This window comes from Pelobates fuscus, chromosome 2 (genome assembly GCF_036172605.1).
Source record: "Pelobates fuscus isolate aPelFus1 chromosome 2, aPelFus1.pri, whole genome shotgun sequence".
In the NCBI taxonomy this organism is placed as follows: Eukaryota; Metazoa; Chordata; class Amphibia; order Anura; family Pelobatidae; genus Pelobates; species Pelobates fuscus.
The window spans coordinates 426290198-426308165 of NC_086318.1; the positions used below are offsets into that span (position 1 = coordinate 426290198).

Genomic DNA, 17968 nt, shown 5'->3' on the forward strand with positions numbered 1-17968 from the left:
GTAAATTTGACTGAAAGACCAATTTAGGTATTTCAGCCTTTTGGTAGATAACTCCCTAATACCGTGGGAATTAGGGAGTTATCTACCAAGCGGCTGCAAGAGAAGTTCTGAAGTTGCCGAAGTTCCGAATTGCCATGGTCCCGAAGTTCCGAAGTGCCGAAGTTGCCGAATTGCCGAAGTCCCGAATTTCGGAATACCGAACCAAACCGAAAGATTTTCCCAGGCACATGCCTAGTCTTCTCATCAGTGGTTAATATCGTTACGTAAAATATATATCTACATCCCCACTGTGACTCAATGGGAGTCAGGGTTTGACCTAGTACCAATGTCATCCGAGGCTCCCTGGTGCACAAGTAATGCCGCCATCTCCCAGCATGCTTTACAATTAAACTGTGCACACGCTGCCAAACTACCAGGGAGCTTTGGATGAGGTCAGTGCTGAAATACCAACAGACCTTTAAACCTGCGCAGCTAAACTAACAAACAGATGTTTTAGACGAGTAAGCTCACTGTTCTTCTAGTTTGAGAAGGGTCATGTTGGGCCAGAATTTACCTGAATTGTTTAGATAATAGGTAACTGTCTGTAGTATGGCAAACTCTACCCATTATTAATGAAGACAATGCTGGAAAATTCTGTCTGTGAATATCTGCTGCTACATTATTGCAAATTATGACTTGTTTTTACTGTTACTAATAATGCAACTATGTATGTTCCACTATAAATCTGTTCCCCAGGCTTATTAAGCAAACAGTAGTCGTCTTTTAAATATGTTGCCACACTGAACAATATCATGTTTTCTGGATAAGTCAAATAATAACATAACAAAGATTCCCACAGAAAATGTAACTGCCAACTATGCATTATTTTACAATATATGTTGTCAGTGAAAAATTATTAAACTCTTCTACAGGTTCTGCAGGGACTTCTTCAGGCCAATGGGTCAGTGATTGTCACAAAAGAGAACGCAGCTCAGTTACTGTCTCACGAAGTGACGCGTGTGTTCCATGACCGGCTGGTGGAAGATCGAGACAGGGAAATCTTTTATCAGTGTCTCTCTGATGAGCTACATAATTATTTCAAGGTAAACCAAAGGTATTCAGATGTTGACAGATTAGTAAATTATCATTATTGTTTTATCATATCATGCAGTGATTTTCTCACGCCAATGATCATGTGGAAGGGAAGTTAATTGACATGAAATCAATGACCACAAACATTTTGAATCTATAAAATTGGCCAAATCACCAATTTTAAGTAATAAGGGTCTTGGTGGGAAAAGACCACCTCACCCTGGCAATGTTTTCTCTTTGCCTGTTTTCGGTCAGCCTTTCTTGTTTCATATAAAAAAATAAAAAAATAAATAAATAAAATGAATTGCTACATTTCTAATTAGAATTAAATTCGTAGTATTTGCTGTAAAAACCCAAGGAAATAGTTTAGAATATTTGAAAATGAATACACATAGAAAGTAAGTATATATTTATAGTACAATTGAAAGATACATATTTCCGTGCTTGCTTTAGAGTTGGATCTGAGCGTAATTGTCCTGTTGTTGATGTAGCCCCTGTATTACAGCTCAGGTGGGACTTGCATGTGCTGTTAGCTACAGAAAAACTCTATAGCAACAGTATAGTCATCCAGACCGTTCCATCTCTATGGCAGTGTCCCTGTCACTGTTTATTAATTCCGAGGATTAAGTCCTCCTTGTAGTTGTCACGATAAAACTCGATTTAGGAATAAAATGATGCTGATAGCAACATTTGACTGGAGAAGCACAGCGTTTCGCTGTATATGCCTAGGCAGGTTGCGGATGATGTCGGATTGGCTGCTGACATCACTGGAGGTGGAGTGGGTGGCTGCAGCAGAGGAGTCCAGTACTGGAAATAATAATTGTTATATTGGGAACTCTAGGTCACCTTTAAGATCTCCCTAAAAACTGCCTATAAAAATATTGGGAGTCCATCCAACAAAAAACTAAATCAGAATATCATAATACTGCAAACAAAATCGAGAAGCAAGAATATGCAGAAGCAGTTGGCAAAGTTTATGGTGAGTGTTTGGACTACCAAGGTTGGCTGTGCCATGTGCATCGGCTTTTCCACGTGTAATTCAATATCTGTGAAAACAAGTAAAAAAAAATAATAAATATTGAGCACTCTCGTGTTGTAGTCATCAGCTGCTGATTAATTTACCCCATGTTGCTTAGTTCTGCCGTATAAAATATACATTAAATTGACACAGTCAGCCTTCTTTGCTATAGGATTTAAATCCCCTGGCGTCTGGTACAGCTAGACTCATTGTGATGTGAATTATATAGGATCTTCCTATTAATCAATGGGAATTCGTGATCAGAGAGGCTGGAGCTGCTCTGATGAATTAGCACACGGAATAAAAAGGGTAACTTATCATGAATCTCACAGTAAATGAACAGAATGTTTTTGGCTTCTCTGAGATGATCAAAACATGATGGATCCCAGGATGCGGTGCCTACATAGAGTGCATTGCTCTGAATTCATGCTTTAAAAGGTATTCATGATCTGAAATATCCATCCTACGTATCAGATTAGATCAGTAACGTGTAACTTCGCTGGAAATAACACCATTGAATTAAACTTTGAAAAACACCTAGAACTTGTGTTAGCCTGTTTTTCATGTGATATGCCGTTTCTTTCAGTTTATATAAAAGATTTAGCAAACAATATCAGAATCCAATAGAATCCAGGCACAGCCATGGCATGCTTCACACAGGAGAAGGAGAATACGAAACATTGTTTAATTTCTCCTCTTCTCTATATGCTCTCTCTGTGCCGACCGCCGTGTGCCAAGGACAGAAATTTTAACAATGAGGCGCCTAATTGAAGGATATAGGGGGGAGAATTCATCATTTAATTTCATTTTTCACAGCTCACAAATAAATATTTCCTAAATATATAAAATGATCGAATATACTATTTAAAAAAAAATCCTGAAAAGTCACAGTTCCTTGTTAAATGAAAACTGTCATATTGCTATTTTAATTTTACTGTTAAGATGAATAATAAATAATAATCAGTTTATGTCTTCTGACTGCAGTACAAAGTGAGTAATGTCAATATGAGGATCTAAAGCATTAATAGAGAGAGTCAAGATGTCCACCTCCAGAAATAAAACCCAAACCCAGTTAACACATACTAGACATGTGCAATTCGTTTCGGGCCGAATATGAATTCGGACGAATTTCGGGCAATTCGGACATTCGGGTACTTCCGAATGGCCGAATTACCAAGGTCCCGAAGTTCCGAAATTACTGAATTTCCGAAGTGCCGAAGTTCCGAAGCACAGTATTGCCCAAGTACTAATATACTTACCCAGTGAAAGAAGAAGAATGTTATATTGTATACAATTTTAAATAAAAATTATACAAACATAGCCAGGATTCAGCTGTAAGCATTTGCAACACTTACAACAATCAAGTAACATACATTCATATAAAATGTAAGTTACTTGGCCAGTCAGTGTAATGACAGGAATGAATAAGTAGATAACTCCCTAATTCCCACGGTATTAGGGAGCTATCTACTTAAAGGCTGAAAGACCTGAATTGGTCTTTCAGCCAAATTTACTAATACTAAGTAAAGATTACTTAGTATTAGTAAATTATGCCCCTACTCGCTATACCGCGAGTAGGGGCATGTCTATAAAACAGTGAGCAGCCTGTCAATCCACCAATCAGAGAGTTATAAGTCAAATTACACAGCCTGTGGCTGCTCACTGTAAAACAAAAACAAAAAAAACGTCCCCCCCTCCCCCTCCTAACCTGAAGGGGGGACCTATTGCCCCCCCTGGCCCCCACCCATGAAAGGTGGGTGGGGGCCCTAAAGTAAAGTAATGGGGGGACCTAATGTCCTCCCCCTGGCTAGGGCCAGGGGGGAGGACATTAGGCCCCCCCGCTAATTAGTATTTTAGGGCCCCCACCCACCGCTCAGAGGTGGGGGCCAGGGGAGAGGACATTAGGTCCCCCCCAATTAGTATTTTAGGGCCCCCACCCTCCGCTATGGGGTGGGGGCCAGGGGGGGCCATAGCCCCCCCTTTAGTTTAAAAGGTGGGGGCTCGGGAGGGGGGACCCAGTTTTTAATTTTAAATTTTTTTTTAACAGTGAGCAGCCACTGGCTGCTCACTGTTTAATAGACATGCCCCTACTCGCGGTATAGCGAGTAGGGGCACAATTTACTAATACTAAGTAATTTTTACTTAGTATTAGTAAATTTGGCTGAAAGACCGTGGGAATTAGTGAGTTATCTACCAAGCGGCTGCAAGAGACGTTAATAAATAATAATCAGTTTATGTCTTCTGACTGCAGTACAAAGTGAGTAATGTCAATATGAGGATCTAAAGCATTAATAGAGAGAGTCAAGATGTCCACCTCCACAAATAAAAACCAAACCCAGTTAACACGTACTAGAAATGTGCAATTTGTTTCGGGACGAATATGAATTCGGACGAATTTTGGGCAATTCAGACATTCGGGTACTTCCGAATTGGCGAATTACCGAGGTCCCGAAGTTCCGAAATTACTGAATTTCCGAAGTGCCGAAGTTCCGAAGTGCCGAATTGGCATAGTTCCGAAGCACAGTATTGACCAAGTACTAATATACTTACCCAGTGAAAGAAGAAGAATGTTATATTGTATACAATTTTAAATAAAAAGTATACAAACATAGCCAGGATTCAGCTGTAAGCATTTGCAACACTTACAACAATTTATTTAATTTATTATCTCTAGTATTCATTAGGCTCCCCTCGTAGGCAGGAACCTATAGACAGCTGCCCACTTTGTCTACTGGCAAATCCACCCCAGGTCATCACACCAAAGCACTTAGTTTTATTTTAATTATATTATTATTCAAGGTCTAAATGGGCCGCAAACTTTCCCCTGACTAATCCAGACTTTGCACATGGACTCGAGCTTTCCCAGGCAATGGCAGCAGTAAAGACATTTACATGACCAGTAGAGGCAATCTCATCAAACTCAAGGGCCTTGTGAGTTCAGCCTGTCTATGAAATCCTTAACATGAAGACTCTGGAATTATTAGTATAATCATTGCCAATTTAGGCCTCAATTTAATCATTTTGGATAACATTTTCAAATAATTAAACATTTGTTGCTAAACTTTTAAAATGATTTAATATTTAGAACAATATTTTGGTATTTTTTATATATTGATTGATTTCACATATGATTTACTGTTTGATATTTTAATATTTTGAAAAAAAATATTTTAAACATTTATTCAAAAATATTAAATCAAAGCAGTAATTGAAATTTTGACATACATCCGAGAGAGCCCTGAGCAAACAGGCTTACAATCTTGGAGGAAATTGGGTAATGGATCTCCATGTCGTGCTGGGGAGATAGTCATAGTATCCTGGCTGTCTTGTGAAAGTGATGTGTAGATGAACCATGTGCTTCAACTCCCCAACAATTCTGGTTCCTCCTCAATAAAATCCAATGGAAACTTCCCAATTGACTCCTCTTGTGGTGCATACACTGTGCCTCTGACCCCTGATTTCCTTTATTTCATTAGTTTTCTTGGACCAAAGAGAAGCTGATGAAAGAGCCAATCCAGTTTGCAGACTTTTTGGAGCCAAATACGTCTGTTAAAACCAGAATCTATCGACCAGTCACAAACCGTAAACTGTTAGTGTCCAGACTGGAAGATTATCGGATTAAAATGAAAATTAATTCATCAAACGCAACAGTAAGTAAATGTGTTAGATGGATTTCGACTTTTTATAACTGTGACTTTTTACATTCTGTGTTTGCCCATATTTACCCATTTTTAGTTTTCCATCCAACCTTTCATGCTGTACATTTTTAACAATTAAATTCTTATTTATTCCTTATATTTAATTCTTTCTTTGCATACTCATTTCTAACAACACCAAAATTGCAGTTTTAAAAAATATTAACCATCTTTAAAGCAATTCTGTAATTTTACTGCATTCATATGAGAAATTCTAAATGCAACATTAAGGTTAGGGGGTTGGGTACATTGGGTTAAGAGGTTCTTTAATTAAGTGGGAATATTGCATTTGGGTACCCCCTCACCCCAGTGTCCAGTTCTGCACTTAGATGACTAACCACATTAGATAAGGAGTACACTTGCCATGGACTGTAAGTAAAAGCTGGCTGGGAGCAATGGGAGTTTCAGTCCATGGCATCCCCTGTGTCTACATGAGAGAACTATGCAGTATGTTAGTACCTGACTTCAATATTCTGTACATGTTAACTTCCACCATTCACAGTCAGATGCAGAGATGGGAATTACAGTCCAGACCACCTCAATTGTTGTCATTTGGATGGAGACAATTAATCGATAAGGACAAAACACATTTTAACCTATAACTTCCCTTTTTCAGAGTGTGATTTTGAAAGTAAAATACTTTGCTTGATAAATCATAACCTTTTGCACTCGTCTTGTAAACCTGGAGATTTTGGTAAAGGGTGAGAGTAAACTAAGTTCTTATATAAACCTAATAAACACCTAATGGACTTCACTACACATTGTGCTGAATAATCGGAAAAAGGGTTTGATTCGTCCCAAATGATTGTATTATGACCACACTCAGTATAACATTGATTAATGATGATTGTATTATGACCACACTCATTATAACATTGATTAATGATGATTGTATTATGACCACACTCAGTATAACATTGATTAATGATGATTGTATTATGACCACACTCAGTATAACATTGATTAATGATGATTGTATTATGACCACACTCAGTATAACATTGAGTAATGATGATTGTATTATGACCACACTCAGTATAACATTGATTAATGATGATTGTATTATGACCACACTCAGTTTAACATTGATTAATGATGATTGTATTATGACCACACTCATTATAACATTGATTAATGATGATTGTATTATGACCACGCTCAGTATAACATTGATTAATGATGATTGTATTATGACCACACTCAGTATAACATTGATTAATGATGATTGTATTATGACCACACTCAGTATAACATTGAGTAATGATGATTGTATTATGACCACACTCATTATAACATTGATTAATGATGATTGTATTATGACCACACTCAGTATAACATTGATTAATGATGATTGTATTATGACCACACTCCGTATAACATTGATTAATGATGATTGTAATATGACCACACTCATTATAACATTGATTAATGATGATTGTATTATGACCACACTCATTATAACATTGATTAATGATTGTGTTATGACCACACTCAGTATAACATTGATTAATGATGATTGTATTATGACCACACTCAGTATAACATTGATTAATGATGATTGTAATATGACCACACTCATTATAACATTGATTAATGATGATTGTATTATGACCACACTCATTGTAACATTGATTAATGATTGTATTATGACCACGCTCAGTATAACATTGATTAATGATGATTGTATTATGACCACACTCAGTATAACATTGATTAATGATTGTATTATGACCACACTCAGTATAACATTGATTAATGATGATTGTATTATGACCACACTCAGTATAACATTGATTAATGATGATTGTATTATGACCACACTCAGTATAACATTGATTAATGATGATTGTATTATGACCACACTCATTATAACATTGATTAATGATGATTGCATTATGACCACACTCAGTATAACATTGATTAATGATGATTGTATTATGACCACACCCAGTATAACATTGATTAATGATGATTGCATTATGACCACACTCAGTATAACATTGATTAATGATGATTGTAATATGACCACACTCATTATAACATTGATTAATGATGATTGTATTATGACCACACTCATTATAACATTGATTAATGATTGTGTTATGACCACACTCAGTATAACATTGATTAATGATGATTGTATTATGACCACACTCAGTATAACATTGATTAATGATGATTGTAATATGACCACACTCATTATAACATTGATTAATGATGATTGTATTATGACCACACTCATTGTAACATTGATTAATGATTGTATTATGACCACGCTCAGTATAACATTGATTAATGATGATTGTATTATGACCACACTCAGTATAACATTGATTAATGATTGTATTATGACCACACTCAGTATAACATTGATTAATGATGATTGTATTATGACCACACTCAGTATAACATTGATTAATGATGATTGTATTATGACCACACTCAGTATAACATTGATTAATGATGATTGTATTATGACCACACTCATTATAACATTGATTAATGATGATTGCATTATGACCACACTCAGTATAACATTGATTAATGATGATTGTATTATGACCACACCCAGTATAACATTGATTAATGATGATTGCATTATGACCACACTCAGTATAACATTGATTAATGATGATTGTAATATGACCACACTCATTATAACATTGATTAATGATGATTGTATTATGACCACACTCATTATAACATTGATTAATGATTGTGTTATGACCACACTCAGTATAACATTGATTAATGATGATTGCATTATGACCACACTCAGTATAACATTGATTAATGATTGTATTATGACCACACTCAGTATAACATTGATTAATGATGATTGTATTATGACCACACTCAGTATAACATTGATTAATGATGATTGTATTATGACCACGCTCAGTATAACATTGATTAATGATGATTGTATTATGACCACACTCAGTATAACATTGATTAATGATGATTGTATTATGACCACACTCAGTATAACATTGATTAATGATGATTGTATTATGACCACACTCAGTATAACATTGATTAATGATGATTGTATTATGACCACACTCAGTATAACATTGATTAATGATGATTGTATTATGACCACACTCAGTATAACATTGATTAATGATGATTGCATTATGACCACACTCAGTATAACATTGATTAATGATGATTGTATTATGACCACGCTCAGTATAACATTGAGTAATGATGATTGTATTATGACCACACTCAGTATAACATTGAGTAATGATGATTGTATTATGACCACACTCATTATAACATTGATTAATGATGATTGCATTATGACCACACTCAGTATAACATTGATTAATGATGATTGTATTATGACCACACCCAGTATAACATTGATTAATGATGATTGCATTATGACCACACTCAGTATAACATTGATTAATGATGATTGTAATATGACCACACTCATTATAACATTGATTAATGATGATTGTATTATGACCACACTCATTATAACATTGATTAATGATTGTGTTATGACCACACTCAGTATAACATTGATTAATGATGATTGCATTATGACCACACTCAGTATAACATTGATTAATGATTGTATTATGACCACACTCAGTATAACATTGATTAATGATGATTGTATTATGACCACACTCAGTATAACATTGATTAATGATGATTGTATTATGACCACGCTCAGTATAACATTGATTAATGATGATTGTATTATGACCACACTCAGTATAACATTGATTAATGATGATTGTATTATGACCACACTCAGTATAACATTGATTAATGATGATTGTATTATGACCACACTCAGTATAACATTGATTAATGATGATTGTATTATGACCACACTCAGTATAACATTGATTAATGATGATTGTATTATGACCACACTCAGTATAACATTGATTAATGATGATTGTATTATGACCACACTCAGTATAACATTGATTAATGATGATTGTATTATGACCACGCTCAGTATAACATTGATTAATGATGATTGTATTATGACCACACTCAGTATAACATTGATTAATGATGATTGCATTATGACCACACTCAGTATAACATTGATTAATGATGATTGTATTATGACCACACTCAGTATAACATTGATTAATGATGATTGCATTATGACCACACTCATTATAACATTGATTAATGATGATTGTATTATGACCACACTCAGTATAACATTGATTAATGATGATTGCATTATGACCACACTCAGTATAACATTGATTTTATAACAAGACACGGAGGCTCATATTGCATATCCCTTTCTTTACTGTTGACAAATAGCAGCAAAGGAAACAAACAGAATGAAAAAAAGAATGAACATGTGATAACATAGGCCCCTCCCCCTCAGGTCCCAGTATAACAGGCAGCACTTCCCTTCCATTTCCCTCTTTCTTTGCTGCTCTGACACAAAGATAAGTACATGCCATATTTTCTCATCATATTTCTCTTATATACTGTTCATTGATATTTTAATTGATATTTATTTACTTTGTATTTATTTAGTCTTTTATTTCTATGGTTAGTATTTGTGTCGTTATACACTAGCCTCAGGGCCCAGACCTCCCCTGCTTAGGTAACCTTGTCTGTTTCTTCTGCTCGAGCGCCTCTCTGCACACTTCTCCTTGTTTCATAATTTCACCGCGTATCTCGCGGGTGCCGCGAATCCCGCGAGATTCCCGGCGACCATTTTCTGACATCCTGTCCCTACCTCTTAGTGTGTCGCTGGTCTGGGCCCTGGTGAGAGCGTTTTTTCCTTTGCTTAGTTTGTTTGGGTGACTAACCCATACGTCCTTTATTATGCCTAAACCCAGACTATCTACTGGGTCCGCTCACTCTGGGGAGTCGGATTCCCCAGTACTCAGAACTGAGGCCCCTGTCACCTCAGATATTTCGCCTTCTATGGCGGATGGGACTACCCAACCCGATGGACCGCAGTTTCTAGCGCTACAGCGCTCAGTGACAGACGCCATTATGGCTGCTATGGGGTCTATGTCCTCCACCCTCTCCCACACCATCTCGCAAGCCCTCTTGCCCCGTCCTTCAGACGAGCAACTCTCGGGCACCTTAACACCTCAGGGAGAGGTATCTAAAGGGGACTTCAAAAAGGCTGCCCGTAAGTCTAAACACTCCTCTGCCTCCAGAAACACCATGACTGGCGTACCTTCGGTCGCCCCAGAAAGCGTGTCCCATCCACGCAAAAGAGCCTTTCCGCGCCAGGCAGAACGGGCGCGGCTTTGGAAATGTGCTAGAGCACAGATTGAGAGCGACACCGACTCAGAAATCGGGTCAAATGAGGAGGCTATGAACGAGTCAGACACCGACTCTGATGCGGATTCCGCCGATGGTGCTCTCGACCTCCTTTCCTCTGCTCAGGCAGAGATGCCCGGAGGCGAGACAGGGACCAGGAACCCCGCGGCTGCGGGGCCATCCCTCGTGGATCCCTCGGGGGTCCCACTCTTCGACCCGGATGACCTTCATCATCCGAGGTCGGCGGAGTGGCTCCCGGCCGACCACGTTGCCACTTACCTGGAAAATTGGGTCAGAAAACCCTTAAGCAAGGCGGCCCGCAACAAATTGAGGGCGGAGTGTCCTAGGCCTCTGGTGCCCAACAAGGTGTGTGACACCCCAGAGGTTGATCCTAAAATGACCCAGTTCCTCACTAAACTGGGCTGGAACCCCCGTAAAGGACTAGAGTCCGCTTTGAAGTCCTGCCAGGACAAGCACCTGGACATATTCGGGCCTTTGGCCAAATTATTTGACTTGGCGGAAGACGCCAGAGCGGAGAACCGCATGGTCGACCCTGAAGACCTTAGAGGTTGGGTCCAGAGAGCAATTTGTATTGCTGGGAGTGTGAATACCTCCCTATCTATTGAAAGGCGTAAAGCCATATTGTTCAAGATTGAGCCCAAACTGGCCAACCTCGCCCTTACGGAGGCAGGCAAAGACGCCCAAGGACTCCTCTTCGGAGACTCCTTCATTAAAGACTTAGGGCGTTTTGTGGGGGCATTCACGGCTCTAGATAAGGCCCAGGCCTCCATGAGGCGAGTATTCCAGGGGCGGGTCTCTACCAGGGCCGGCAGAATCAGGAGCCGTCTGTCCGGCCGCAACTACCCCCAATCCCGTGGCACGGGAAGAGGCTCCTTTCAGCACTATAACCAGTACCAGGAGACCTCCCGCCCCATGTTTTTTCCATCCCGCGGACGTCAATGGCGATCCAGAGGCCTTCGGGGTAACCCAAACTCAAGACGACCATACGGTGAGTTGCCTTATACCACACATTTCTTCTCCGGGTTACATAGGGGGCAGACTCCAACATTTTTTCCCAGCCTGGTCACAAATCACTTCAGATCCCTGGGTACTGGCCACTATTCGGGGCTTCAATATAGAACTCACCTGCCGCCCTACACACATTCCCCCTCCTCGACCGATCCGCTTTTCCCTCCAGGATCGCGGTCGGATCGACGAAGAACTTTCAACCCTCCGGTCCAAAGGGGCTATCGAACTAGCACCCCCCAACCCTGCGGGCGTAATAAGCAATATATTCCTAGTGGAAAAGAAAGGCGGCCAACTGAGGCCAGTCATAAATTTGCGCCCCCTCAATGCCGTAGTCAGGTACCGCCATTTCAAGATGGAGGGTATTCACCTGCTAAGGGATCTCCTCCTTCACGGAGACTGGCTAGCAAAACTAGACCTAAAAGACGCGTACCTGACAGTGCCAATAGCGGAGGCCTCTCGGGACCTCCTACGCTTTTACTGGCGACACGAAACATGGCGGTTCACCTGTCTGCCCTTTGGCCTATCCTCAGCCCCGTGGTGCTTCACAAAGCTTCTACGGCCCGTTATGGCCTGGCTACGCAGTCGAGGAGTTCGACTAATCGTCTACCTGGACGACATTCTCCTCATGGCTCAGGAGCGTTCCACCCTCCTCACACATCTCCGACTAGCCATAAACCTCCTGTCACGCTTAGGTTTCATAATCAACTGGGAAAAGTCATGCCTGACCCCCGCCACCCGCTTGGAATTCCTAGGATTCCAGGTGGATTCGGGGGCCGCAACACTGAGTCTCCCGACATCCAAGATTCGATCCATCCGCAAAGAATTGCGCAGGGCCCTTATCCGACCCCAACTCACCTTACGCCAATTGGCACGCCTCATAGGCCTGCTGGCTTCTTCAATCCAGGCCGTGTTCCCAGGCCCACTCCACTACCGAGCGCTACAGCGCCTAAAGATCGCTCACCTAAGAGCCGGGGCATCCTACGCAGACCTGGTCTCTCTGGACAACGAGACGAAAGACGAGTTGCGATGGTGGATTCTCAACCTGTCAGCATGGAATGGCAAGGCCATCTTCGGCTCAATGCCGGAATTCACGATCGACTCGGATGCGAGTCTACACGGTTGGGGAGCCCACTGCGAGGGAATCTCAACCGGGGGCCGGTGGTCGGAGTCCGAAGCCCGACTACATATCAATGCCCTGGAGCTTCTGGCAGGCTCCTTCGCCATCCGCAGCTTCGCCAAGGACCGTGCCCTATCATGCATACGGCTCCGCATGGACAATGTTTCGGCGGTGAGGTATGTCAACCACCTGGGTGGTACACAGTCGGCGGTCTTGGCCAGGTTGGCGAAAGATTTTTGGGAATTCTGCCTGGAACGGAACCTGATGGTCTACGCGGAGTACTTACCTGGTCTGCACAACGTCCAAGCGGACTGGGGTTCACGTTATCTTTCAGACACCAGCGACTGGAGATTAGCCAGGACGGTGTTCTCCAATATTTCATCTCTCTGGGGACCATTTACCATAGACCTTTTCGCCTCCCGGCTCAATGCCCAACTCCCACGCTTCTTCAGCTGGAGGCCGGATCCAATGGCGGAGGCAGTGGACGCCTTCCTGCAAGATTGGCAGGGAGGCCTCCTCTATGCCTTTCCCCCGTTTTCCATGATCCCTCGCTCGCTCCTGCAAGCCCGCAAACACCGGGCGGAGCTAGTCATGGTCACCCCATTCTGGGAAACGCAGTCCTGGTTTCCCCAAATACTCGAGATGACGTTGGACTACCCTCGACTCCTGCCGGGGCACCACGACCTGCTGCAAGACCCGACGGGGCGCTACCATCCCCTCCGGCTAGAGGGCTCTCTCCCACTTCTAGCTTGGCGAATCTCCGGGGACCCTGGGAAATCCCAGGAGTTTCGGACGCAACTAGACACTTATTGGCAGCAGCATGGGCTCCCGGCACTAGACGGGCATATGGGTCAGCTTGGCGAGCTTGGGCTAGCTGGTGCATGGCTCGGAACGAGGATCCCGTTTCGGCCCCTGTAACAACGATCCTGCAGTTCCTGACGTCCCTCTTCGAGGCCGGTAAAGCTTACAGGACTATTAACCTTTACCGTTCCGCTATCTCGGCTATTCACCAAGGTTTCGAGGGCCGCCCCGCGGGACAACACCCTCTTGTGTGCCGACTCGTCAAGGGTTCTAGATTTTCAAGGCCGCCCAGGCCCCGCTACTCCACGACCTGGGATGTTTCCGTTGTCTTGACTTTCCTCTCATCCTGGCCCGCTAACGCTGGACTCTCCCTCAAACAGCTGTCCGCCAAATTGGTGTGCCTGCTCTGTCTCATCTCATGCAAGAGAGTCTCGGATGTTAGTGCACTGGACGTCGATGCCAAGTCATACACCCCGGACGGGGTAACTTTTAACATCAGCAGGCGCACTAAGACTTCCATCAAAGCGGTATCCTACCCTAGTTTCCCTGCCTCTCCTTCGCTATGCCCGGTGACCTGCCTTCGTGAATATGAATCTCGCACCGAACCACACCGCTCTACTGCCTCTCATCAGTTGTTCTTATCTTTCCGTCCTCCTTTTCACCCAGTTTCCAGCACTACCTTGTCACGCTGGGTGAAATGGCTGCTAACCCAAGCGGGCATTGACACTACAGTGTTTGGCGCCCATTCAGTACGAGGGGCATCAGCCTCTTCTATGATGTCAGCGGGCGCCCGCTTAGAAGACATTATGAGAACAGCTGATTGGTCTAGGGAATCTACCTTCCGTGAATTCTACTTTCGACCGGCCCCACACACATTCACTGTAATAATGGATCAGCTTTAAACTTGCAATATGAGCCTCCGTGTCTTGTTATAAAATTGCATGATTTTGCTATTACATGACGAAAAGTCATGATTTTATTAAAGACACGGAGGCGAGTATTGCCCCACCCTTTTTTGTTATTTTTATACGCTGGTAAGTATGTATCTCCCCACCCAAATTACTCATACCACGATACACTACATAGTATGGTTTGGGACGGTGAGTGGGGCCGTCCTTAGACTTGTTGTTTTCAATATTGCTGGATATGTTAACATTGATTGCTTTGTGGGATTGTATATACAAGGGTCCTTGTCCTCGCTGGTGTAACCTTGTAACTAGTTGCAAGTATCGACTTTAACCTGTTGGCTCCTGTCCTTTATATCTCCACAGCTTAATCTGGCAAGACGTCTAACAAGGGTCCGGTTTATTGGTCTCCTCCCGCTGTCCTCCATCGGTCCTATGGATTCTACGGTCACACTTCCCAGTTTTTGATGTTACCTCTTCGGTTTTTTCTGTTATTACATTGGGACTTTATTCTCGCACTACTCTAGTTATGGACTTTGTTCTTTGGTCGCATCTGCAGAAAGAGGGAAATGGAAGGGAAGTGCTGCCTGTTATACTGGGACCTGAGGGGGAGGGGCCTATGTTATCACATGTTCATTCTTTTTTTCATTCTGTTTGTTTCCTTTGCTGCTATTTGTCAACAGTAAAGAAAGGGATATGCAATACTCGCCTCCGTGTCTTTAATAAAATCATGACTTTTCGTCATGTAATAGCAAAATCATGCAATTAATGATGATTGTATTATGACCACACTCATTATAACATTGATTAAGTATTATTGTATTATGATCACACTCAGTATAACATTGAGTAATGATGATTGTATTATGACCACACTCAGTATAACATTGATTAATGATGATTGTATTATGACCACACTCAGTATAACATTGTTTAATGATGATTGTATTATGACCACACTCAGTATAACATTGATTAATGATGATTGTATTATGACCACACTCAGTATAACATTGATTAATGATGATTGTATTATGACCACACTCAGTATAACATTGATTAATGATGATTGTATTATGACCACACTCAGTATAACATTGATTAATGATGATTGTATTATGACCACACTCAGTATAACATTGATTAATGATGATTGTATTATGACCACACTCAGTATAACATTGATCAATGATTGTATTATGACCACACTCAGTATAACATTGATTAATGATGATTGTATTATGACCACACTCAGTATAACATTGATTAATGATGGTTGTATTATGACCACACTCAGTATAACATTGATTAATGATTGTATTATGACCACACTCAGTATAACATTGATTAATGATGATTGTATTATGACCACACTCAGTATAACATTGATTAATGATGATTGTATTATGACCACACTCAGTATAATATTGATTAATGATGATTGTATTATGACCACACTCAGTATAACATTGATTAATGATGATTGCATTATGACCACACTCAGTATAACATTGATTAATGATGATTGTATTATGACCACACTCAGTATAACATTGATTAATGATGATTGTATTATGACCACACTCAGTATAACATTGATTAATGATGATTGTATTATGACCACACTCAGTATAACATTGATTAATGATGATTGTATTATGACCACACTCAGTATAACATTGATTAATGATGATTGTATTATGACCACACTCAGTATAACATTGATTAATGATGATTGCATTATGACCACACTCAGTATAACATTGATTAATGATGATTGTATTATGACCACGCTCAGTATAACATTGAGTAATGATGATTGTATTATGACCACACTCAGTATAACATTGAGTAATGATGATTGTATTATGACCACACTCATTATAACATTGATTAATGATGATTGTATTATGACCACACTCAGTATAACATTGATTAATGATGATTGTATTATGACCACGCTCAGTATAACATTGATTAATGATGATTGTATTATGACCACACTCAGTATAACATTGATTAATGATGATTGCATTATGACCACACTCAGTATAACATTGATTAATGATGATTGTATTATGACCACACACAGTATAACATTGATTAATGATGATTGTATTATGACCACACTCATTATAACATTGATTAATGATGATTGTATTATGACCACACTCAGTATAACATTGATTAATGATGATTGTATTATGACCACGCTCAGTATAACATTGATTAATGATGATTGTATTATGACCACACTCAGTATAACATTGATTAATGATGATTGTATTATGACCACACTCAGTATAACATTGATCAATGATTGTATTATGACCACACTCAGTATAACATTGATTAATGATGATTGTATTATGACCACACTCAGTATAACATTGATTAATGATGGTTGTATTATGACCACACTCAGTATAACATTGATTAATGATTGTATTATGACCACACTCAGTATAACATTGATTAATGATGATTGTATTATGACCACACTCAGTATAACATTGATTAATGATGATTGTATTATGACCACACTCAGTATAACATTGATTAATGATGATTGTATTATGACCACACTCAGTATAATATTGATTAATGATGATTGTATTATGACCACACTCAGTATAACATTGATTAATGATGATTGCATTATGACCACACTCAGTATAACATTGATTAATGATGATTGTATTATGACCACGCTCAGTATAACATTGAGTAATGATGATTGTATTATGACCACACTCAGTATAACATTGAGTAATGATGATTGTATTATGACCACACTCATTATAACATTGATTAATGATGATTGTATTATGACCACACTCAGTATAACATTGATTAATGATGATTGTATTATGACCACGCTCAGTATAACATTGATTAATGATGATTGTATTATTACCACACTCAGTATAACATTGATTAATGATGATTGCATTATGACAACACTCAGTATAACATTGATTAATGATGATTGTATTATGACCACACTCAGTATAACATTGATTAATGATGATTGCATTATGACCACACTCATTAT

The 17968-nt window shown here is 39.9% G+C and overlaps 1 protein-coding gene across 1 annotated transcript in view; it reads left to right on the forward strand.

The window, feature by feature from the left end:
• Positions 1 to 17968, forward strand: part of DNAH14 (dynein axonemal heavy chain 14) — a 295079-nt gene that overhangs the window by 182017 nt on the left and 95094 nt on the right. The window contains exons 55-56 of the mRNA XM_063441946.1: positions 912 to 1082; positions 5566 to 5739. Coding sequence (XP_063298016.1) covers positions 912 to 1082; positions 5566 to 5739 — 345 coding nt within the window. The remainder of the gene's footprint in view (positions 1 to 911; positions 1083 to 5565; positions 5740 to 17968) is intronic.